This window comes from Hoplias malabaricus, chromosome 17 (assembly GCF_029633855.1).
Source record: "Hoplias malabaricus isolate fHopMal1 chromosome 17, fHopMal1.hap1, whole genome shotgun sequence".
Classification (NCBI taxonomy): domain Eukaryota; kingdom Metazoa; phylum Chordata; class Actinopteri; order Characiformes; family Erythrinidae; genus Hoplias; species Hoplias malabaricus.
The window spans coordinates 27,854,449-27,881,506 of record NC_089816.1 but is presented as its reverse complement, the minus strand read 5'-3'; the positions used below and the strand labels follow the sequence as shown (position 1 = coordinate 27,881,506).

General features: G+C 39.9%; 1 protein-coding gene across 1 annotated transcript in view; it reads right to left on the bottom strand.

The window, feature by feature from the left end:
- Positions 1-27,058, bottom strand: part of nexmifb (neurite extension and migration factor b) — a 75,142-nt gene that overhangs the window by 11,551 nt on the left and 36,533 nt on the right. The window contains exon 2 of the mRNA XM_066650103.1: positions 2,358-2,482. Within this exon, the coding sequence (XP_066506200.1) occupies positions 2,358-2,436 (79 nt within the window). The 5' untranslated portion in view covers positions 2,437-2,482. The remainder of the gene's footprint in view (positions 1-2,357; positions 2,483-27,058) is intronic.

Genomic DNA, 27,058 nt, shown 5'->3' with positions numbered 1-27,058 from the left:
ACTGAGCATTCACAGTGTGTTATCCACTCAAATGGCCTCCAGCTACTACCAGCCTTCAGTCAACAACATTACTATGGGTGGCATATACTCGTGGAGAAATGAACATCAGAATATCATTAGAACAGTTAATGAACAACTTCTGACACCTGAGAGATTCTGATCAAGGATTCTCTCTAAGGCCACCCATGGAAAAAAAAAATAAGAAAAGAAATAAGCAGCGCTGGACACATGTTTATGGTGGGATCCCCAGACACTGCTGATTTCTAGTCAGCCTGCGTGTCCCATTCCTCATCTGGGTTCTGGCAGATAGTTCTGTGCATAAATGACCACATGCCTGCCTGTTTTGACACAGCAGAATGGAGGTCCTGGCTTGTCTGCTTTGTTTCAGAAACAAATTTCCCCTTCATTGATCTGAGATGAACCAGAACAGCAGTGTGTCGGAGCATCTGTCTTTACGAAAATATCACACATAAAAAGTGTTCGCTAACAACTCTCCAGCTTTTTCTTGTTGACACCTCAGAATTAGAAGTACATAATATAAACAGCTAAAAGTTAGGGCAAAAACAGCAGATAGTTTACAGCAAAGTGTTACAGCATAAGGCAAGAGAGTGAAGTAAGATGCTAGTTAAGCTGCTAGACTAAGTGATTAACCCAGTTTGAAGCTTTTATTGTAGTGCAACGCGGGGGATTTCATTTCAGATGCCAGCTGACAACAAGAACACAATTGGTTTGCCACAAAGAAACCTTGAACTAGACACAAAACAATCCAGGTTAATGTCTCACACCTTTTACTGCAGAAAAATGGAAGGTAGAGGGTACATGGAATAAGGGCTACATGAAATATTTTCATGTGTTTTCTACTCATTTTTTGGACTGAAAACAATGTGTAAAATTTATTTTATAAGATGCAAAGTGGTCATAATCATTATAGACCTACAATAAAATTACATTTACTGAAAACAATTCTCATCCAAATAATACTTTACACTGATTACAATTTCTAAATGGATTATAGAGTGGCCTTGTCTAAAAAAGCAAAAAAATGTAAATACTATTAAATGATAAAATTTGATAAATTTCATGCGGATACCTCACAACACAAATTATTTTTAAAAATATGAATCTGGCTGGATGCCTTCAGTCTATTGCACTGATTATACTGTACATCACATCTAATTCACCTGGCATATTACCAGAATCCTCACCAAAGCAGTGAAGAAAGCCATCTAGGTAATATAAAGTCAAGGTGTAGTAAAACCATTTTCTTTCATGACATTCCCAGTGCTCCCCTCCCTTTTCTCCTTCTGACACCACCACACAGAGGCACTTAAATTCCAGAGGTGTGGAGAACAGCATTGTGGGAGGGCAAGAGGCTTCTATGCATTTGTTAAATCAGCTGGCAGTCCAGTCTTTAATGGTGCCTGGCATTTGTGAATGGTGGCAAAAGATCAATTTATTTGCACCGGATGTTGGTAATGAGAGCCGTGCAACTGCAGGATGATTCATTGGCGATCTCCCTGAAAAAAGAAGGCTCCGATCCGAAGCTGAATGCTGCTGTTTTTCATTCGCTGAAAGCAAGAACTTGCTCTACTACTTATCTTTGTGATTGGGACAGAGAGGTCGGCCCAGCTCTGGGTCCCTCAACGAGTCCCAGAGCCGGAGCCAAGCAGGGAAAACTGCCTGTGATAAACTAAAGCCTGACAGACTCAGCAGAGGACCTACCAGCCAGGTGCTGAGGGAATGACGGAGCCAGTAGCCTAAGACTAGTATCAGCCATTTTTTTTGTGGTCAATATATTGTCCCAGAAATAATTGCATCATTTTATGCAACTGATATGCTAATATAATATAATATCATAATAATGCAAATTATACACCTTCAAGGAGCAATGAACCTTAACCAAATATGTAGTTATTAAGAATATTCAGATATTATAATTGTTTATATATATATCCTAAATAAATAAAACATAATTAACACAAAACCATTGTTTTCAAACAAATCAACATAACTGCCCCAGCACAGATACCAGGTAAATCCAGAGAATAGAACAGAGTGAGTGGTTAAAATATTTCAGACGTTCAATCTTGCGTAAGCAAACATCGGTAGATACAGTGGGCAATATTGAGGTCGGCAAAATTATGGAGGAAATGTCCATATATTGTACCATAAGTCAATAATGTCATTATTGTGACAATCCTAGAATAAGTGAAATAAAGTGGTGTGTAATAACATCTGCATCTCAAAGACGAAACCAAAACGAACAAAGAATATGGATGGGTAAATGCTGATAAATGGTAAACAGCTAAATTAAAACAGAAGAATTTGTACTGACACAGTAGGATTGACTAACGTACCTGTTTGCTGATCCAATGCATTGGTCTGTTTTGAATTCAAAGCCGGCACAATGAGACTGGTCTCTCTTAGGACATCCATCAATGGGACACGTCACACGTCTTATGCATCATCTCCACTGTCTCACCTGAAGGAACACCAAACAGAGGACTTAATGTTGTATATGCCTTGCAATGAAGGAAATATGTATGTCAATTCACAAAGGACTGAAAATATGTGAAATCAAATTAACCAAAATTTAATTCACAGCAATACAGATTATTCACAATTTTGACTTCACATGGTGGTGACATTTAACTAATTACACGAAGCTTGTGAACAGCCCTAAGAGTAGTAAAACTACAAATCTGAAGCAACCAATCATCTATATGCTCTGTACAAAACCACACAACAACAAAACCTTTGTGCAGCCTTCAAGGCCTTATCAGGCTCAGAACCTGTAGACCCACACAGAACCTCATTCACAGTGCAGACGTGGCACTGGCATGGTGGTAGTGTGCTAGTTGTGCTAGTACAAGTGGATCAGACACAGCAGGCATGCTAGAGTTTTTAAAGCCATCAGAGTCACCGCTGCACTGAGAATAGTCCACCAACTAAAAATATCCAGCCGACAGTGTCCTGTGTCCACTGATGAAGGATTAGAGGAAGACCAACACAAACTCTGCAGCAACAGGCTGCCTCTGATTTTATGCCTGCAAGGTGGATTAATGAGGTAGGTATGTATAACAGAGTGGACACTGTGTTTAAAACCTCCAGAAGCATTGCTGCATCCACTTGTACCATCACAACACACAGTAACACTAACCAGACCAGTGTCACTGCAGAGCTGAGAATGATCCACCAGCCAAATCATACATGCTCTGTGGTGACCATTAAAAGACAGGGTGAAATGGGAATAAGGAGAATGTAGAGAAACATGTGGACTACTGACTGTAATTGTAGAACAATGAAGTGCTCTTGTATGGTCAGTGGAGCTGATGAAATGGACAATAAGTGTAGAAATGAGGTAGGTGTTCTTAATACAGTGATTGTTCAATGTACGTTAGAAAAATCATAATTAGATTTTATTGTGTGTGTGTGTGTGTGTGTGTGTGTCCAGCTCTAAATTCACAGTTATATCTAAACTGTGAGGATTTCTTCACTTTATATCTGCTTCCCTAAAGCAGTGGTTCTCAAGTTGGAAGCGCTAATGTGGCATCAGAAATATCTGTGTGTGTGTGTGTGTATACACCAGTCAGCCAAAGTATCAAATCATAACCCCCACTGCTTCTAACCCCCCTACCCCCCCTTCTGACCCCATTCACCACACAGGCTCATGCTATTACAATAACACTGTTTTGTAAATGAGATATAAAAAACCTCCCCATCAAAGTCCTAGGAAGAATCTTTAGATCAGTAAAATGACACCACCGAAATAATCGTTTGTGCAATTTTTATTTAAGAGTTTACAGAGATTAAAGTGAACGTCTACTTTGTCATGAACCAGTCACTCACTGTATGAACTTTAATTTGTGAGACAAGAAGTTCATAAAGAATCACAGCCACCATCACCAAGGCAACGCAATGCAATCTATTTCAGTGTCCTATTTTAATCTCAATTTCACATTGACATTAGAGTTGTTAACCCCTGGAAACCTAGCGGGTAAATATAGCTTTCAATTTATTTATGAAGTATATATAATATGAAACAGAGTGGATGTGTGATATGCTGAATAGTCTCTGTCTGGTGGCTTGAAGAAAGGGGCCCAGAGGAAGCACACAGGGACTGGCCAGAGAGTGACTAAGCGGGGTGAAAATGAAGGATATACATAGTTCTACTAAGCAAACAGAAATTTCCATGTAGAAGCCATTTGCTGCTGTAGTGCTGTGGTGACTGGAAGAATAAAGGAAAGAGAGAGAAGGGACAGGTCACATATCACACCTAATGAGCAAAAAGGGAGGTAGAAAAGAGAAAATGAGATAAGAGTAAAATTGTCTTCAAAGGAAAAGATGAACCTGAGCAGAAGTTTATGAGCGGGGAAGTCAGCCATGAGGCTAAAATAACACAGTTTGGACTGTGCATTGCGGATGCTGTCAGCGAAGGGTAGAGGGCTGCCTGAAGCGCTAGAGAGAGAGCGAGAGAGACAGTGAGAGAGCGACACAGAGAGAGAGAGAGAGGGAGAGAGAGAGAGAAGGCTCTGCAGTGGAGCAGTCATGCACACGTTGTATTAAATGTCAGTTGAGGGATGTTGATTGCATGGAATAGCATGCCTCTGGCTTATGTATTCAGCTGGAGAAGAAACCAACATCCAACAATGCTGCCCCTGTCCCCCAGCACAGCGACAAACTCCATGATTGGGTTTGTGTTTAACTAGCTTTCCACTCTACTCTGTCCGCCCATTTCATTCTACACTGTATTTATTTAACCTTTTTGTATTAAGGCTTGCCAATTAAGAACAAACTCCCATTTAAATGAATTAGTTATAAAACCATTTCTCATTCAATGTCTTACCCTCAGCACCGCAACCTTTAAAACGTCTGATTTGCTGCTAATTTATTAGCCGCTAATTTAATGGCTGCTTCAAATGGCAAAGGAAATCTTTTCAAATCCTTGTAGAAGAGAAATGTTCAGGTCAATTATACATTCCCTGAGTGAGCAGCTTTCATGTAAAAACATTATAAATATTTTCATATACAAAACCACTCCAACATTTCTTATGTCAAAATGCCACTAATAATTATATCACCTTAAAGAGTTCTGCCACACCAGCTCTTTTTCCACACTCTGTAATGCTAAACCTCCTCAAATCAATTTAGTTTCAAGCGTTGTTGGATTTACAGCTGTTTTTCCTGTACCCCCATTACCCGAGGCTGCTCATGACTCATTACAACCCTTGAAAGGTCCAATATGCTCTAATTCATGAGTCAATGATTTCTAATATTTCTGTATAAAGGAACATCTGAACAGAACCTAGAGCAATGAGTCACCTTAAACCTCTGGCTAGGGGCTTCAGAGATGTACAGCTGTCTAAGAGATGGCCCTGTCATCTGGAGGGTGAATGTTCAATCCCTGTGATCCCTGTGTCTCAGAGGAAGGACGGACTTGTGTTGGTGGCACTGTGTGTGATAAGGAACAGGAGAAGACTGGGTGAAAATTTGGCAAAACTGGAGTAAAACCTCAAGCCAAACTGGTTTAGAGTATGTTGAAATCAACATACAAATTTTGCCTCTATCGATCATATTAATTCTGTTCTTTTTTTTTGTTATTCTGTTAATATGTCCTCCACTGCGTGTTCACATACTGTACTCATAAAACCACACTATGCGAATGTAGTCACATGCGAACGACTGAGTAGCTGAGCAGATTGTACCAAGGGAAAAAACATGTCGCTTGGACACTGAACCTAATTAAGTAAAATGTAAACTCTGACAAAAAACTGTTTCACTAATATTAATAAATGAATATGTGAAAAAGTTAATACCACCACTCAACACTTGAAGCACAATCACATCACCGAGCATGAACAGTGCATGGTTTAAAAAAAGAGATAGATAAGCTCAATATTAGAAATTAGAAAATACATTATAGTCTAAGGATTGGTGACTTCAAAGTGTCCGTAGGTGTGAGTGTGTGAGTGAATGTGTGTTTGTGTTTGTTGCCCTGTGAAGGACTGGCGCCCCCTCCAGGGTGTATTCCTGCCTTGCGCCCAATGATTCCAGGTAGGCTCTGGACCCACCGCGACCCTGAATTGGATGAGCGCTTACAGATAATGACTGAATGAATGAATGAATTATAGTCTAAGCCTTGTCAGTGAACTAACAACAAACAAAAACAAATTATTGTACATTGATCGTAATCAAGGTAAAATGTTCAATGAATCGTTATACTGATTTAAGGCCATAACACCCAGCACTAACCTCAGTATTAAAAAAATTGTCAAGTCATACTAATTTCAGGTGTGCTTTTGGTTTCTACACTTCCACTATTATCAGAAATTAGTAGCAAGCACAAAACATGATATGCCACAACCTTTAAAATGTATAATTTTTCTACTAATTCATGCGTTAACATGGCAAAAAGAACTTTGGAATGAGCTTATGTGGTTTTTATGAACTAAAACTCAGTATGCAACATCAGTACCTGACTTTTTTAATAATCTTATGACTGAATGTCACTAAATCATTAGAATTGTAAAATTTTATTGGAGAAAATGGTGGATAAATTACTTGTTAAATTAAACTTCTGAAATAGACTTGAATGAGCAGATATCTTTTGAACATATAGTGTGTCTACAGACTTTACAACATTAAATCTTGTTAAGTCAATCTAGTTTCAGCTGTGGTTAGTTGTATTTCTATATAAATAGACTAGAAACTGGTAGGATCCACATTAGATAACTTACAACATAATAAAGGTCCATATTACTTCTAATTTGCCTGCTACTAATTTCACAGTTGTTTCAAAACGGTAAAAAAAGTCTTTTGAAATCTTGAGAACATTGAGGTCAAATATATATGATGATTAGGTGTTGATATATAATGGTGATAGCAAATAAACGTTTATCAGTTCAAGAATAATCCAATAGCTACAGCATTCAGAAGTCAATTGCAGGGCCTTGTCTCCAGCTCTGGGCAGAACAAAAGATGAGACACAGCGTGGGTGGGGGGCCCAATTCCTCAGCGCGCTGTGTCTGATTGGGTCAGTGAGTAATTACTATGTGGTCCATGGCAAGCCTTGACTGTCAGGTGTGCAAAGTCAATGATGCTGTTTTTACATTCCTGCTCGTGGGCACAGCAGCTTCTGGAGAGACAAAGGTGCGAGACTCTGTGAGGTTTGAGTTCAGAGAAATGCTCAGAACCCAAAAGCCACAGAGTGTCTCATCTGACTGGATGCTAGGTTGAGAGCAAATTCATCAGGGTAGACAACTGCGGGAATCAGAAGCCTGTTTCTTGTTTCTTTTCCTTTGTTTTCTTTTTTTATTATGACTCTGGCACATCACCAGAGATGTTTGTTCTGCCAATTCTCTGAAAAAACGGCAGGCAACTCTGGGACACCAAACACGTTTTCCCATCATTTTCTTTTTCTTTTTCTTTTTTTTTTTTTAATAAATAAATCCCACTTCTTTGCTCCATGACTGGGCAAATGCTTAATCCTTTAAAGTCCCATGGAACACTGTGTAAAATATTAAGAATGTTTGTGCCATACTAAAATTGAGGGTTTTATATGAAACATTCAGCAAAGCTTGGAAAAATAAATACAAATTTTATTAAAATATTAAAAAATGTAAAAACAGTTTAAAAATGATCAGACCTCTCTGAGAACTGTCTGGCCGTAGTCACAATATTAGTGACAGCGGAACTCTGCAGCAGAAATACACACAACATTAGCAAAGCAGGGACACAAATAAATGAAACAGGATTTACATAGGCAGGCTGTGATTTAATACTGAATTATTAAAAACATTATAGCATTTATATGAAGACATCTTAAAGAAGATATTGTTCTAAGTTACTTAACAATTCATGAGAGATTTATAAGATAATATATTGGATATTGGAAGCATCAATTCTGGATTTTCTTGATTAGGGGGTTGGAAATGGTTAAGTTTATACATGACACACACAAAAACACATTAACGTTTATTGGTTCATTTGTTTGTGTCATAATAGCGGCTAGTGGTTTTATTTTAATGTCCAGTTAAAAACCTTTACTTATCATCTTTACAGAGATGGAGGCAGTACACTGCATCTTTGAATGGCCATTTTAATTCTAAATACACTGACAGTGGAGCTAATACTGTTGTAGAAATATAGATAGTTGACATTCAAATCATAGCCAGAAATATTCTGTGCACGCAACACGACTAAACAAAGCGTGGTGTTTAAAAAAGAAAAAAAAGAAAAGAAAAAAGAGGAGCACACAGATGACAACTTAAAGGGATAAAAGCATGCCTCTGAGGCTGGGTGATGGTGTGTGACAGTGTGAGCACCATAAACACAAAGCAAACGGGCCTGGACAAGGGAGAGTGATTCATCCGAGTGGGCCCTGAACTCTCATTATTAGCTGTCCACAAAGCCTGCCATTTAGAAATCCAGACACATGCATCACTCACGTTCCCCCCCCCCCCCCCAATCCACTGCCGCCATTACCATCTTCTCCTTCATTCATACCTTCACACATATACCGTTTGACCCGAGTGACCCTGACACCATTCACACTTGTCTCTGCCGCAGCGCCAGTTTTACTGTAGTAGAAAAGCAATGACAGAGCGGATAGATACAAAACAAAATAAGTCGGTGAAGCAGAAGCAAAGCCATACTCCCACAAAGCAACACCTGAAAGCACATAATAGGCAAAACAAGCCTAATATTTGATCACTGAAGCAGATGATTCTAGATACATCATATGCTCCGTTACAAGCATGTTCCTGTTTTTCAGACATGTCGCTTTGAAGCTGATGTCCTGATCTTGCGATTTGAAATAGAACAAGCTCTGTGTATGCTTTACTGAGCAAATTCTGATCCTGCAGAGAATCTTTTCCACATGGCTAAATACTGCAGTGAGGTCTTATAGCCTGATAAGATGAACAGGATGGCTGCTCTGAGAATGCTTTTGACGCAGTGCAACGTTAAAATCAAAGTCGGCTCAGTATAAACCAAAGTTTGGCCCTCTGGTTTTATCAAAACTGAGTTTGCTTTCTCATTTTTTGGGTTCACATACAGCCCAGTGCAGCAGGTCATTGCTGTCTTGGCAGAACTGTGTATCTCCATTGTTCCATTAATGGAAACAACTTTCTTCCAATAATATCATTTACAATTTTCACAATAAATGGATCAAATTTTTGCTAGCCATTCACTAGCACTTCATTAATTGCAACTTGATGACTACAGGACTACCGCTTATCAGGGCTCAGGCTGTCTCTGAGTGTCCCTTGTGGTATAAATAAGACTATTTTTTACTGCATGTATTTGAATGATGTTTTTGTAAACCTACTTCGAACTTAAAGCTTAACTCTAAATATTAATGGAGGAGCCTGTTAGCTATCTACAGAACATACTGAGACTGCAAACCATACCCGGTGCCAAATGTGGACCAGAGGGGAATTAGGATGTGGAGCAGTAGAACTCTGCTCCCTGGAGTTGTGGATTTGTAACAAATATCTTTGGTGTTGGTTTTTGGTGGGTTTTTGTGATTCAGAACTGACTAGAACTGATTCAGTGTTAGAAATATCAAGTGTAAAGCCCTCCCAGAAAAGTACAGGCTGCAACTGCAGCAAAGAGGGGACAACCGCCCCATTAATGCTCTTAGGCTACGTTCACACAGCAGGTAAAACGTCCCAAATCTGATGTGTTTTTTAATATGTGACACCAATGTTCTGTTTGTGTGGCTGTGTGAACAGCAAAAACCCAATCCATATCTGATCTGTGGCCATGAGACTGTCTGAACAGCCAGATCGGATTTCCTGTGACATCACTCCATCACTCTTTTAATTTTTATTGTTTTTTTTTTACATTTGACGTGTTAAGGACATGGACATGGCCTGGTCAAAGCATTTTCATTTTGTAAAAAAAAATACTGGGAAACAAAAAAACTTGATTTAGGCTCCTGTCACTCATATTTGACAAAATAAGACTCTTGGACATTGGTATTGTTTAAAAAAAAACACACACACAAAAAGAACTTGTTTTTTTAGGTGTTCTTTATGACTTTAATATTGTTTCTCTTGGTTTAAAGCTGCTTAAATGGAAATATTAAACTAAGTATGTCAAAGCTCTTCTCTTTCTCTTTGGAGGCCAAAGACCTGGCATATGTACCCTTAGAGAGAAAGAAACAGTTTATATTTTAATATACTTTTAAGTTTAATTTAGGTTCTGTTACACTGTTTTAACATAGTAATCACCTGGGATCATTCTGTGGGATTGGTTTGTGATATATCTCAGCACAGTAGAATACCAGTGCTTGAGATGGAAGAGAAAGACCTTTGAGCCTGAAGCATTGTCTTTTTGCACAAATGGGTCAGTTTAGGAGCTTGATATTTTCAGAGAGATGTCAAATAAATGTCTCGTTATATAGACAGTGTGAACAGCTGAACAATAAAAATCCGGTTTGGGACACTGTTACCTGCCTTAGTTTCCAAAAAATGTGGGACGAACAGAGGTACACAAGAACATAGGACAACTGACAATTAAGCTACAGCCAGGCCACACATATCAACAATAACATAGAGAGATACAAATATAATGCATTCTGCCAATTAGGTCAGGTTTAGTAGCCAAACTACCATAAACGCTCTGGGCACAATTATTTGCAGCAAAATAAAAACAAATACACACTATGGTAATTTTGTTCTCTTTGAAACTATCCTTTTTGGTGATGAATATATTATGCCAAATATTTCAAAATGTTAATTAAATAGTATATGATACCATCATCTATCTAAACACTTGTCTAAAATCATATGAAATTATTTGAATAAGGCTGAACAGTTAAATGATTTCTCTACCTATTACTGTTGATGTAAAGACCTTGTCTAAACTGAAGACAATTCAAAATTAGCTCAGTGTGTCAATGTAGTCATGCAATTAAAAAATAAAGTAGAAATAATAATATTATAATAATCCATAATAATCCAACAAATAATAATATGTTGGAAATTGTTTGGGAACCCCTCAAGAGTCCTTTCCACAATTGCTCTACATGCACATTGTGTTAGATATTAAATCTTTGATATCAGTAACTACTGTAGTGAACACCCAACCACACCACCTGTTTTACCTGTTAAAGTGTCACCAACCATAAAAAAATATATATATTCTTTACTCTATATATAGCAGTAATTATTAGAGCTTTCAAAAACCAATTAATGGATGTCATGAAGGATGACATGACATTGCTGGTAGGAGTTAGAATTGATTTATTATCACTTCTCATTGTGAATTGATGCATAAAAATACTTGAAAAGATGTTAAAAACATAGCATCAAGTCTTTTAACGAGACTTTACAAGCTCAGTTCAACACGCGATTCCTAAATCACAAGTAGCAAGACACTCTGCAGCATAGACAAAAGGAGCCAGCCATAATTAGAAGCAGTTTGACTGCTACCAAAAAACCTACAAAAACAGTACTTAATGAGCATATAATTAGTCAGTTTACTTAATTCCTCTAAGAACCTCACACGAAAACTTTGCTCTGCATCTTCCCAGATACTGTTCCACAAGTTCTTCTGTACTCTCATGTCCGATCCCCACAATGTTACGAATCAGCAAAGTTTTTCAGCATAAATGTAATTTATCTATTTTTTCCCCTTTTTTGCATCCTCATTTCCTTCTACCATACTTGATCACATTGCTCATGTAGCTAATGTAGTCTAATGCAGATTTAGGAGTATTGCCCAAGAGCCTTACTTGGGTAGCAGGTTTTCTTGCACAAGCTGGGTATCAAACCCTGTTCAGTTGAGGGCAGTGGTCTTACCCTCAATAATCCTATAAGTATAGAAATATTACAAACTAGATCTACATATTGTGTCATTAACTTCTCCTACACTTGGCTAAGACTTTTTTATTGCGTGTTAGACTGAAGCAGCATTCTCCCATTTCAGAAATTCAGCTGCTCAGATTTTCTCACTTTGATCAAAATATTGTCTCACAGATGGCTTAACCCTTTAGTGTCTGCCACATCTCACCCCAGGCTTTGCTGAATAATATTTACATAGGAAAAGTGTTAAGATCTCATTAATATATTATGTATCCCGCTGCTGCATCTCAGAAATATTTTAGCAGTCAGTCCACGCAGAGGAGAATTCAGGATTTTCTCAGTTGTCTCCAGAACTTCTTATAATTAAATCCTTAACCTGTTTCCTCCTAATGGTGGTTTAGGAGAACAAATTCAGAAATCAGCTATTCCTTATGAATATAATACTGGGACATGTTTGTTTCTCAGGAGACAATCTTAAGAAAGATATTTTTCCTTTGGAAAAAGCCATACTACTGCTGTGCAGGGCATATTAGCATCATATTAGCAGCGTATAATTGTAACACATATTAGCCTAGTTCAAAAGCTATTGTTGCAAAGCAATATTGCTATCACAATCACAACAACAATGCACTGTCCATTATCATCCACAGTATTGTCTGAATAAACTCTAAGAAGGAAGCTTGAACTTAACAACATGTCTGCAGTTAAGTTAAACCAATCAGAAGCAACCCACCCACCCTCACCCCAACCCTGCCACGCCACACACACCCAATACAATCACCACTAAGTGGCCATATGTCATAGTCCATTCAAAACTCAGAGCAACTTGATACAAGGAAATGTTCAGACAAAATTGTTCAGACATACAATAATAAGTTATTTTTCACTATTATGTCTGTATTTTGCTTTAGTCTACTCAACAGTTTTAATTTTAATTACTACTTTAATTACTGCTTTTATTACTACAGAAACAAGATTAGCTAACTGCTAGCTAAGCTAGCCTATTTACAAAAATTAAATAAACGTACCCAACATACTTATCAAATAAGAGTAATTTATACTGTAGATAAGCATGTAAATCTTTTCAGTGTTGAGCCAGAGTCAAGTCTAATTTGTGTGATCTAGTCTTGAGCTTCATGGTGGGCTTAGTAAGTTCACGTTGTTCACAGTTGCACAGGCTTTTGGGAAATGCTAGCTGAAGACAGAAGGCGATGCCGTCCACTGACGCAATACCCAGCTGGGTGCTTTTTTCTTGGAAATAGCTTTGCTGTTAGTGGCAGTAATGTGTCATCATACAAACTGTAAGTAACCATTTCTGCCTTTTAAAGATCACAACCAAAACAATGTTGCTTTAAGAAAAATGGACTGCCTTTACCAGCAAAGAACAAAAACTGCCATATGTCTTTTCTTTCCCATTTCATGCTCTGCCCTTCTCAATACTTTTTAAAAGCAGTGACATAAAAAGATAGAAGTGATGTGAAAGCCTTCACTACAATACAAATAGTTAATGTAATCACTTTGTTGCAAAAACTACATAATGATGCATGTGCCATGGTGACATGTAAAGCATGTTCCTGTTTACTTCAGGTTCATAAACATTTGTAATCTTTACTAATTGGTTTTACCCTTAATTACTGGATTAGAAATATAGACAAATAGTGATATATTTCTGAATAAAAATTAATGAACATAGAGTAGCAAGGGGATGCTTGTACAAGTGGTTCTTAAACTGGTCCACAAGGGCCTTTAATGTGTCCATTTTTATTATATGTTGGGAACTTTGTTTTTAATGTGGAACATAATAAAATATGAAGATTAGTTTGTGAAACGTGGCCTACATGATATACTCTTCCATAATACAACCAACATGTTACTGAATAACAATCACCAAAAATGTAAATACTCTTTTTAGCAATACTGTGCCAATGCTGACATCATTGGGCAATAGATCAGAAATGTTCATTTAATTAGAGTGAGACAGCAGCAGTTCATGGCTTAGGGTTTAGGGTTGTCAAGGGATCATAAACCCTTTCTGTATCATTCAGAACTCAGAACTACTTACTTTCAATTGGCACCCCTCTATGTCACAGCAGTATCATCATGAGGCCCGTACCCCACAAGGACTTATGTTCCGAGGTTGCCTTTTTCTGCTTTGGCCCCAAATTCTGCAATTCTGGGACTCCTAGACAACCTGAGCGCCCTTGATGACATGAACATTTTAAAGAATAAAATAAAGACTTATCTGGTAAGGCATTTATGAAGCTGTAATGCTTCGACTGTATTTCCACATGCTACCATTTTATTTTTTAAGCAATTTGGATTCAATGGAGCTTCATTCTTACATGGATGGAGGGTGGAAATTAGGTTTACAATTATTTTCAAATATATTAATTAATTAATTACTGATTAATTATTTTCATTTTTTTTATTCATTCATTTACTTATTCATTTATTATTCATTTCTTTAATGGCTTTTTCAATTTCCCATTATTTTATTTACAATATTTCATTATCATTCTTTTGTATGTATATATATATATATATTTCTGTAAAACACTTTTTATACTGTGTTTACAAAAGTGGCATATAAATGAAATGATTTCCTATTATTATTATTATTATTAGCCTGTATCATTTTCTCTGCTACAGACAAACACTGAATAGACTTCATCATCTAATCAGTCACTAGGTGATATAAATCATGTCTTGAAAGTCTCTATAGATGTTGTGTATAATGAAAAAGGGACCCCAACAGTATGCTATATATGAAAACAAACCTATGGTGGTACAACACACCACTTGTGAGTTGTAAAATACTAAAGACTGTGCATTGATTCAGCCATTGATTCTCCTGCTTTGGGCTAAGACATCTTGTGTGCTGCATATCCGTCTGCAGCGCTCAAGCCAAGGGGACGGGGAAGGGTTGAGTTTCACCATCTGTTCTTATCTGCCTCTCATTATCCCACTGTTGACATTCACTTGTTAATTGATGGGTGGCTTGGAGAGCCCTTCTCATAGCCCCTTATTGTATCTCTCCTTGTACTGCAACGTGAATCTGAGAAAAAGTCCTCTGTGTATGGCCAGCAGAGTAAACCGTCCTATTGTTTGCTCTTCCAAAGGTCAAGAAAGAGGAGTCGGAGAATAACCTTTCCCTTTCGGCAGTACGGAATCTGGCCTTCGTCACCAAGACTGCTTCCCACAGTTTAGAATATGAAAGGGTAGTCTACAGTATTGTCACTTCTGCTTTACCCCAAATGTTTAAATAATCCTGTATTGGCGAATAGACAGTGGCACATAAATGCATTGTCAAGAAAGATAACAATGCCCGCTGTGTGCACGCCGAGCGCCTATTACTCCCTCCTAATTCAACAGTCGTCCCCTGACGAGTCGACTCTCTGCGTTTCTCTGTTTCCAACAAAGCCTTCACCTTTGACAGACGACAATACTGATAAAACTACGTTGTGAGGGAGGGTTTTGACAAGCCATGGAACAGAAGAAGAAAGGAGGCAGAGAAGCAGTGGCAGGCGCTAACAATAGCTTTCAGAATCAAGCCGCTCCTTGCCTATGCAGAGGCAGCAGCGCAACAAATAACCACCCTCAGTGAGTGCGAGATGGTCAAAACAGAACAGCCGCCTCTACAGAGAAGATCATACAACCTTATATGGCGCTGTATTTACTGAACCTTGGGGAAACTTTTTGCCATAACATTTCCCTCTTCATTTTCCAATCTTCAAACAATACAGACCCACTCGGAATTGCGCAGGGATTTGGAAACTCCTGGCCTGGTACACTTGCGTCGAGCCACTTTAGGGTGATTCCAGGCTTCCGGCCGTCGTACCTCACTGTCTCACAGAGCGGAGGAGATCCAGTGAGGTGTTAAAAGTTGATTAGGTGTCTAAAGGTCACATAACCAAGGCTGTGTCAGCATCCCAGAGGGCCACAGTCTCTCGGTTAATGAGCCAGAGCCTGCTACATTCAGCTAATGGAGCTGCAGCTCGCCGGTCACCAAGGTCTGGACAGGGAGCAGTGTAGCAGCAGATGCGCTGATTGACGATATGCTATGGCCAGAGAAATAACAATAATAATTGATGAAAAAACAGCCACTGCCTCTCACCTGTCTTGATCAAGCACGGGAAAAATAAAAACACATGGCCCCTCACCATAATAATCACGGCTGTAAACATTAAAACGAAATCCAGCGAGTGGCTCCAAAAAAAAAGGTCATCCATCTGAGATGTAATTATCATACTCTCAGGCTCGGGTTATCTGTTTGCTTGCCTGAATCTAAATCACGAGCAGAGAGGGTAGGGTGCGGTAATACTGCAGTGATCACCACTAATACAAGGGACATAATGTCCTGGAGGTGTTGCAGGCAGCTCAGGCATTCAGTCAATGTCCTTTTCTACTCACGAGCTATTGGACTGACACATTATGGCTGAACATGATCGATATTTTTTATTACCGCCACTTTGTTCTGCCGTTCGCGCACAGGCTGCAAACCAATCGACGTTTATGCAACTGGAGAAGCAGCCTTCTTTCTGTGAATGTTTTGGGGTATGTGTGTGTGCGCATGGGAGAACCTAACAAACATGTTATAATCGACTCCAGGAACATTTGTCATTTTTATGCCCCAGGTTGAAGTGAAAAGAGCTGTCTTCAGCTGGTGGGAATGCTAGGTTTTTGAGTCTATGGAACAACAGCGAATTGCTTCCTCCAGATAAGAGCATGAGGGTTCCTTGAGCGTTCGGATAAACGCGATCCAACAAAAATAACAATTTGTTTTCAAAGTAATGAGCCAGAGTTGGGCAGAGTACTCAAAACCTAATGAGTTCAGTACATTTACATTTACCGCATTTAGAAGACAGTCCTAATGTCTTCTAAACCAATAAAAGTTCTTTCTTTTTATCCAGAGAACAATGTATTTTAGTTACTCGAACATTGGAGCCAAGATACTGCCAGAAACAAGAGTCAGTGCTCATACCCATATAAAGAAACCTGATATAGCATAGGTGCAACTCAGGGCATTTCAACTTATTTAGTAACATATTCTGTTGCTGTATATAGCTAAGCAACAACCTGAACACACTTTTAGAATACCTCTTGGTTCAGAATATTCTTGTTGTCAGGTATACAAAATTCACACTGTTCCACTGTGTAATTTTATACAATCTCAAGAGAAAAGCACTGCAACGAGAATGTAATGTTTTGGAGTAGCTGAACATGACCCTAAGATAACAATGCTCAATGCAAGAATCAGCTATAGGTGCTTATGACCCCTCAGCTGTGTTCTTTGGAATGATGGAGCACCATCAGCAAAGCCGAGGCTGAATCCTAAATGTCTCCCTACACCCTCCATAGGGCAGTGTCGTTGCACGGAGTGCGTTGTATGTAAAAAATTATTTTTAGTGAGCTATAAAGATATGGGGTGGCACGGTGGCGCAGCAGGTAGTGTCACAGTCACACAGCTCCAGGGGCCTGAAGGTTGTGGGTTCGATTCCCGCTGTCTGTGAGGAGACTGTCTGTGAGGAGTTGGTGTGTTCTTCCCGTGTCTGTGTGGGTTTCCTCCGGGTGCTCCGGTTTCCTCCCACAGTCCAAAAACACACGTTGGTAGGTGGATTGGTGACTCAAAAGTGTCCGAGTGTGTGTGTGAGTGAATGTGTGTGTGTGTCTGTGTTGCCCTGTGAAGGACTGGCGCCCCCTCCAGGGTGTATTCCCGCCTTGCGCCCAATGATTCCAGGTAGGCTCCGGACCCACCGCGACCCTGAAGCGCTTACAGATAATGAATGAATGAATGAATGAATATAAAGATATGTAGGGGTATGCTGCTATTTTGGGACGCATCCCAAGCTCCTCTATGGACTGACACAACTGTTTACAAACGTGACAAGCAAGAAAGTGTCAAGGATCCATACTTCTATTTCTCTAATTTTAACATCTAAATGCGATCTAAAGGTGTTGACAGAAAAGATAAAACTATTTAAACATCACTTTTTATTTTTTGGTGGCTACTCTACAGAGTGATGTCAGCTGCACCCCCTGGATAGGTGTTTAAGACCCTTCAGCTGTGTTCTTTGGAATGATGCAGCACCATCATATAGTAGCGTTTCTGATCCAGAACTAACCATCCAATATTCGGAATTCATATTCTGAACATCCTGGATACACTGCACAAATGTGTTTTTTATCGATTGTATAGTGTCACAGTCCCGCTGTCCATGTGTCCATACAGTTCAGCCTTGAACATCATGGTTATGTGATTTTCTTATTTAAAGTGGCATCCAAAAAACATTGCTATATTTTTTTCCTGTGAAAAATACTGTGTTCATTTCAGCTCCAGCATGTGACACCTTTTTATATCAACCTAGCCAAATCACACACTGACAGAGCCTAAACACACAAATCCGCTCGGATAAAGTGTAAAAAAAAAAAAAAAAAAAAGGAGGCTACACTTTTGCCGACGTTGTCGTCTGAGCACCGGGTGAAAAGCAGACTGCAGGCGAGCTGGCCATGAAGATGTAGAAAAGGCATGAGGCAGGTGTGAAAATAACCCTAACCATGACAGTGGTGTTGCACCAGTCAGTCACCCTTAATTTGCTGCAGTGCCTGAATATCTCCGCAGAAGGTGAAAAATAATGCGCACCCCTTGCACTGACGAGGGCAGCGTGGGGGAATCACACTCAATTTTGAGTCGACTTCCTCTGGAATCAATGTAAAACTGACACTCACGCTTATCCCAGGGGAACTCGCTCGGGTCCGACAGAGTCGGATGCCCCTTGTGCTGTGTGTCAAGCACGACACTGATGAAATCTGCTCTGAAACATCTTGTCTATCTTTAGGAGAAAGGCCTGCCATGCTGCTCAGGAGCATCGACAGGCACAGGAGTCTATTCCGTCATCCGCTCTCCAGGGACAGAGGCTGTGCATTCATTTATTGTGCTTGGTGCCGTGACCCTTGACCCAAGCAAGCCTGTGCAGCGTAAGTGTGTTTGCGTTAAAGCAGATGCTCCACTGCTATAGATGAATAAATTCAAACACGATTATGTAGTTAATCTAAGCTGGGATCAATGGATGAATCCATCTGACCAGTCTAAATGCCTGGTTAATGAAAGAACACGTCCAAAATTAGGGGCGCATGACAATATTGGAATCATATTGATATGGCACCAAGATTTTTTAAACCAATATTTGAGTACGCATATAGCCACTGTCCAATTAAAAACAGTTTTCAGTTTGCTACATCATTTGAACACAGCAGCTGCCCTTCACATTGTGTGAATTTTATGTTAAATGGACCAATAGAAATGTCCCAAGAAAACTTGGAAGTTTTTTCCTTCTCCTGTAAAGATCTTGTGAGATACATGATTTTCTTTGCACAGCGATGATTTATTGTAAGAACAGAATGTTTATGCATTGCTGGACTACTGTGCTAAACTGTTTGCATATGTTATTTATATGAATTTATAAACCAATAAAGTGTTTTATTATAGCAAATTTAGATCAATTTCAGCACTGTATAAATATTTTTTTTATATATTGCTGCTGTGGGCGGCACGGTGGTGCAGCAGGTAGTGTCGCAGTCATACAGCTTCAGGGGCCTGGAGGTTGTGGGTTCGATTCCCGCTCCGGGTGACTGTTGTGAGGAGTTGGTGTGTTCTCCCTGTGTCTGTGGGGGTTTCCTCCGGGTGACTGTCTGTGAGGAGTTGGTGTGTTCTCCCCGTGTCCACGTGGGTTTCCTCCGGGTGCTCTGGTTTTCTCCCACAGTCCAAAAACACACGTTGGTAGGTAGATTGGTGACTCAAAAGTGTCCGTGTGTGTGTGTGTGTCTGTGTTGCCCTGTGAAGGACTGGTGCCCCCTCCAGGGTGTATTCCTGCCTTTTGCCCAATGATTCCAGGTAGGCTCTGGACCCACCGCGACCCTGAATTGGATAAGCGGTTACAGATAATGAATGAATGAATGAATGAATGAATTGCTGCTGTTGGAAAAACATTACAGGTGAAGAAACATTCTTTCTGCATGTTTCAGGACTTTCTGTATGTTTGCAGCAAACGTGAAAAATTGCACCCTTCTTATTAATTCGTTTTTGGGGTTTTTTCATGAAATTACCACAGTATAACCTAAAGAGTGGTAATATATTGATGTCAGTTTTCAGCAGCGTATTTGAAGAGTTCTCAGATCAGCCAAATCTGTATTTGGACAAATGTACGATGGTGCACAAAAGTGCATAGCCTCAAAGAGTAGAAACAGCCATTTCAAGCTGGAACTTTGTTAATATATCTGTCTTTTTTTCAGACAACTTTGTGGTTTGAGACAAGCATGGGGAACTATGTTTGAACAATGAAATTTTGAAAAATTCTATTTCATTATAAACCTTATGTCACCAATGTTACATTTTTCTCATAGTCTCAAAAACAAACTTCATGCACCAAAAAATGCCTTTGAGTTTAACTACATTTGGGGTAAAGGGAAAACTCAAATCAAATCACAATCAAAATATCATTACTGTATCTAATCATTAAACAAATACTACTTTTGCCATTTAGAATTTTACATTTTTAGGAATTTTCCATTGTCGAATGTGTGTCTACCACTTCACTTTGTGTAACACAATGCAGCTCGGTTCCAGAGCGTTCTGAAAGTATGGAAATACATTTTCCAGAAGGGACAAAAATAGTCAGATGCAACCAGCACATAAATTCTAATAACGGCAGCATCTGTGCACCTCGACAAATGAAAACAACAAGGAGCTCAGTGCTCATAAAAGATTGCTATAGACAAATTGCTGTAAAAATCTTTCAGAAAAGAGAAAAAGTTACATATCAGAAACGGACAGAGGGGACACTAATTAGTGCTTAATCTCAACATTCTGCAATCTGCGTCTCATTTCAATCACATCACTGTATTGATTAACACACACATTAGAGTTGCTAATTAATGAAATAGCCATTCTAATAAATCCTTCTGAAAACCCCACCTGGGCTTTACTCATTGCCTGCCTATAGCGGCTGGAGCCAGCCAATTACTCAGAAATTTATTGGACCCTGCTGCATCTGAAGTGTGATTGGAATAACAACGAATCTCCAAATGGCACATTTCAGCTCCTTCTCCACAGCGTGGCAAAGTGTGCAGAATGCGGCTCGGAAATTTTGGTGCAAGGAGGCTCCCTGGCAACACGACGGCTAGAGCCAGAAATGGAGAGAGAGAGAGAGAATGTGTGTGTGTGTGTGTGTGTGTGTGTGTGTGTGTGTGTGTGTGTGTGTGTGTGAGAGAGAGAGAGAGAGAGAGTGATTAAGAAAAAGGGAAAGGAGCATAAGGGCATGGACACTTGAAAAAGATTAAACAAAAAAAACAAAATGGTCTTTTCGAGGAACACTGTGTGGAAAGGAATATTTGACATGATGTAAAGCAAAAAATAAGCAGAGTTTGAAAAGACAGAGAGAGACAGAGATGGGGTTAAAGGGAGAAAAGGAAAAGGGTATGAAATGTGAAGAACAGAAAGAAGAGGACAGAAAACAAAGGGGGAAAGGAAAAAAGGAGAAAAATCAGGAGAACGGTAGAATGCAAAAAAAGGACTAAATATGAGAGAGAGGAAGAGAAGATGATAGAGTGAGAAGGAAAAAGAAGTGAACAACTGTATGAAAAGAGTATAGCTATGGATGAAGGAAATAAACAGAAAGGTAAACAGAAAGTTAGAAAGAAAGGGGAAAGAACTAAAGAGGTGATAAAACAAGAGCACAGAGAAAGAGAAACACGGCAGTTGTGGAGGGAGAATTAGAAAGGGAGAAAGACTGGAAACGTCAAAAAAACAAAAAAAATCTAAGGCTCCTGAGTGTTGCAGAAGTCGAAACGTGGGCTTTAAAGTAAGAAGTCTGTCCCCAGTGATGCCTCAGCCGTCCTAGGAGTTCAGACACAGCGCCATTGGCTTTGCTCTCTGGGTGAGGGGCATGGTGTGATAGACCTGGGCAGTTAGTGCTCTCGTCTGGTTTGTTGGGCTGTCTGGAGATGCTGTATTAACGCCAGTAAGGAAAGATTCAGTGGATGTAATATAGGTATTAAAAAGAGGAAATTATGGTAGACAGATGTTTGAGATCAAAAGAGGTTGTGAAAAGTGAGAGAAGGTAAATTGAGAACTTCACAGAGAAAGTAAAGAAGGTGTGAAATGGACAAGAAGAAAAAAAAACAGATGCAATCAGAGAAAATAGAGAGAGAGAGATCATGATTGTAATCAAAAATGGTTTCCTCACCATTTGCTAGCTCTCTATTCTGTTTGCTTGCAGTCTAATATGTTTACGAAAACCTAGTGTCAGTAAATGAGTATTAAAAAAAAGTGGCAGACATGCTAGGCTTTCTTTCTCTCTGCTCATGATGGCAGAGGAATGGCAAAGAGCCCTCCAAATGTTGAAAACCATGAAAAGAGATCAGGATACTGCTTTATTCCTGCTCCAGAGGTGGGTAATACTGACATATTTTCATGTAGGAACCCACTCTAAATGCAGGTGACTGCTAACTGCATGAAAGTAAACATAGTCCAAAAGAATAACAGAACTAAACAGCTCGAGTTACAATTGAATATCTGAGTTAATACAAACACTGAATAAAAACTTACCGTTTAAACCCCAGCTACTTAAAAACAAGTCATTTTTTTCCCCCAAACATACTGTCCCACCTTAAAAGACGCTGAGCTTCCGAACATAAACAAACCAGTTAAAACTGCAGTTCCCCACAATTGTAGATGTTGCTTTTAATTCTGATCATTAAGGCAGCTGTTATTCGATTAGTGTCCAGCGTCCTACGTTCATTGCCCAGAGTCCAGAGTACTCCCACGCATTTTATTTCTCTTGATGACCTTCTCCTGGACAGTTTACCTTAGTTAGTATATCAGGGAGCTCAGCAGGTAGAGTTTGATTCTGTCAGGAGCAATGGATTTTGGCCACATAAATAGCACCTTAATAACATCTGTCCACAGCGCACCAAGACCACTGTGCCATACTTTCACCATTATTTCAATGTCTAATACATCAGTGAGCTCAGCACAACATTAAAACCTTCACTACAGTCTCTTCCTGACCACAGAAAGGACAGTCTCTTTCTAAAGTGGATCGATATCTGCTATATGAGAGAGAGAGAGAGAGAGAGAGAGAGAGAGAGAGAGAAAGAGAGTAAAATAGAGACAGCATCAGAGAAGGAGACAGAGCATGAATTACAGGAAGAGAGTGAAAAAAGACAATGAGAATGAGAGAGGCAGAGATGTAGTAAGAGAGAGAGAGAGAGAGAGAGAGAGAGAGAGAGAGAGAGAGAGAGAATGAGAGAGAGAGAGAGAGAGAGAGAGAGAACGAGAGGGAGAGAATGAGGGAGAGAGAGAGAGAATGAGAGCGAGAATGAGAGAGAGAGAGAGAGAGAGAGAATGAGAGAGAGAGAGAGAATGAGAGAGAGAGAGAATGAGAGAGAGAGAGAGAGAGAGAAAGTAAAATAGAGACAGCATCAGAGAAGGAGACAGAGCATGAATTACAGGAAGAGAGTGAAAAAAGACAATGAGAATGAGAGAGGCAGAGATGTAGTAAGAGAGTGTGAGGGACAGAGGGAGAGAGAGAGGGGAGGGGTGAGTGAGTGACACTCTCACTCATATCTCCACTCGAGGGAAATAACCTCTTAATCCAGCATGCACTATTACACTGACAGCCGAGCAGCTTCCTGCAGCCAGGATACGAACGGCTGGCACAAAAACGCCTTCTCTGGTGATTCTCAAGCAACCAAAGCATCTTGTGATTGTAAAATAACCAAAATAGAGTGACGTAATAAGCTAGGCATGGCAAATTTACCTACAGTCCCTCCATGATGCACATATACACACTACACACACACACACACACAGACAGTCCACCACCATTACAGCTGACAGAGCTCTTAAGCGAAAGTCACTTCATGAGTAATTTTAAAGTGATGTGGCACAACCGCTGGAGGAGCTTAGAGGATGCCTGCCACATCACATTCTCTCTCCCTCTCAGTCTCTCTCTCTCAGTTTGTACCTGCTACTGCTGACACAGCCCTCTCCACCTTTTGTTTCCCTCTACTTCACTGCTTAACTGCTGTTCCTGGCTCCTCTCATTATCTTCTGAACCTATGCTGCTTCTCAAGAGATAGCATTGTGTGTAGAGGGGGTGCCTCATGCATGTGGGTGGCTGTATTTGAGAAGAAATCTCCTACAGGCCAGCAAAACAACGGTTCCTTCTTCATTTAACGTCTCCGGTGAGAGAAATCTACCCTTTGATGGTAATGTTTTCTTTTTTATTTTTTTTTTATTTTTTAATTTTTTTAGATTAGCAACTCACACGCCATGTTAAACCTAATACGCTCTGACTCATGAAACAGTAAAACTGACGCTGATAATGAGGGGCTGAACCTGATGAAAAGATCCCGAACGATTGCAGCTTGTTTGTAGTTCTTTATAAACCGTTCCGTCCTGTCAGATATTTTCTTTGTGCCCACATTAAAGACAAGGTCTTTTTAGAATGTATAAAGCCAGCACGTTAAACATTGTGCCGCACATCTCGGGCCGGAGTTAATTAACTGAACGCTGCGGCAGGGCAATAAGGAAAGAAATCAAAGAAGGGCCAGGCCTCCCCGAGCCCTTGCATGTCGCGTAGAATAACCCAATGGTGATAGCGGCTTTTCAGCCACATCTGAGGGTGGTCATTTTTTTCCCCTCTCCCCGTAACTCCTGTTAAATCATTCCATGGCAAAAAAAAAGGCTGGCCAGCATACAGAAAGCAGCGCCTGAGCTGGCCCTTGCACAGTTTGATATTATATTAGCATTACAAAGGTTTTCCCACCATCTGTGACACAGCCAGCGGAACAGGGAGGAGTAAAGGGGGGGGGGGATCACTTTGCCTTTCAGTGCCAGAAAATTGTTGTTTCCATAGGAATTCATGGCTAGGGTTTCCAGGGCCAAAGCAAGAGTCAAAAGACCAGTGAAGTATCTATGTATTGCATTATCTTTTTTTTTCTCTGCACTGTTCAGTAGAGGGTCGTGTAGCAATTGTACTGGTGGCCTTCAAATCCCAGGGTGCATTGCAAAAGGGGCACGGCTACTATTCCAGCAAGCCAGGGTAGAGGCCGCTTCACACAGAAACTGCCAGTGCTGTAAAAGAAAAGCAAAAATAAAAGGACTCACACTCTGCATCAGGAGCGCTTGCTTTCTTCCAGCGCATATAGCTAGGGAGGGAGCGCTACTTGGCATGGGTCTGCTAGTCAGAAGAATAGACTTGGCACTTCCACGCGGATCTCTCTCTACTATCGGCTGTTGTCACTAGCCCCTGGTCGTATGCCAGTCGCCTACTTGGCAGAGCCAGCATCCCCACAAAGAAGCTGGCAGGTCTGAGGAATAATTCTGATGAAGTGCGATAATGCGGCCTCTCTTTCATTCCGGGACGAAGCCAGGAGACAAAGGGACGGGCTGGCCACATTAACGGAACGGGTCCAGCACTGGCCTTTAAGTCAGTCCCACCGTCCCTGTGTTGAATGCCAGCATCAGTTCCCCGTCTAACCGGTCAAACAGGTGAGGGTTCCAGCATGGGAGTCATTATCCAGCTAGGAAGACTTAATTCTGTTGGCTGAGCAGGGCATACTTGGGAATGCATTAGATCCATGCTTGCAAAGTTAAATACAGCTGAATTACGAAAGCAGGCCCTCTGTCCGGCAAAGAGAATGCACAGATAAGCAGGTGCATTCCTCCCATGGAAGGAGTAAGGAAATGCTTTACATCTGCCATTCATTAATCACTCCTTCTTTTGGGTTAATACTAATTCAACAAGAATTTGTTCAGGTCGGTGAACTCGCTCGGTTTTAGTTAATACAGTGCCATACAATAATGATTTCTTGTTACATTGGTTTACAAAGTTTAAAATGGTTTTAAAACACAACTCAAAATATTGATTTCAACTTGAACCCATTTTACCTCTACATTTGGCTGCACTGCTGATTTTAAAATAGACAATCCTTCCCTTTGGACAGAAATCTGAGTAACACAAGTAACGCAATGATTGTGCAATCCATTATAGTAATCATTTAACAGCCCTAAGTTAAATACTTGGGGGAATTCTTGATGAAGCAAAATTAATGCTTCATACAAGCACACACATATTCCCTCTATTCTGATTTGACAAATGCATGTCATTGGCCAGATTCATTTGTGCAATATTTGGCTCTAATAAAATGTAACATACCACATATTCTTTTGCTGATTTTCTTTTTCAATCATTAAACCTGTATTTTCCACATAATTAATGGGTTAAATGAATGGCACCCAGAGCACTGCGCTGCAATTAATTTAAACACAGTGCAAGCATAAGTGACATATATCATAATTTAACAAGTATCTTAATTCGTGGCAAATGAGTGATGCATTCACATATTGTATGCCATTAGATGTAATTCTCTGAGGAAACATGCTGCTTGCAATACAGTTCCTGTGACTGCAGAAAAGAAATTCTTCCTTATTAGAGAGAGGCAATGCTATATTTTATGGTCATTATTTTATTTATTTATTTTTTATTGAGATAAAGAATGCATCATTCTGAGCATAACCTGAATACACAGAACACTGAATCACTGCGTTTTACAAGAGAGCTGCATTGCGCAAGTGTAATTGTATTTAGTCCAAGCGCTGAATAGAAATGATTGTACTGATTTTGGATGGCAGTTGTATTTATGTGTCAGAATACATTAACAGGCATTGTGCATTGTGAAAGCTCAATATATTTATCTCTAGTCATTCCCCACTACCATTTATAATACATCGCATCTGTTGCTGTTGGTAAATCTGCTGTTAAGAGTAGTTGGACAGACACTAGAAACTTCTGTACATAGGTCAGACAGGAGCACTGCTTCAAGACTGCTATAAAGTCCACTGGCCCTGCTTGGTTCACTCATAGTTGACACATGGTTGACTCATGGTTTACCAGTGGCTGTGAAGGGGCCCAAGTCAATAACACACTAAAACAGCTGTACAAACATCAAATAAAGCACAGGATCACAAAATGACAGTGTAATGGGTCCTTGTGAAATCAGAGCTTCTCTGGTGAAAATGTTTGACTATAAAACCACGACCATTCATTTTTACCCTGAATCCAGGACTGATGGGAAAATGGTCACTGAAATTGCAATGCACACTGTTATATAACGTTCTCTATACAGTTAATAGCTTCCCCTTGTGGAGGAGGTTCACTCTGCTAAACATTTATTGTGACCTATGG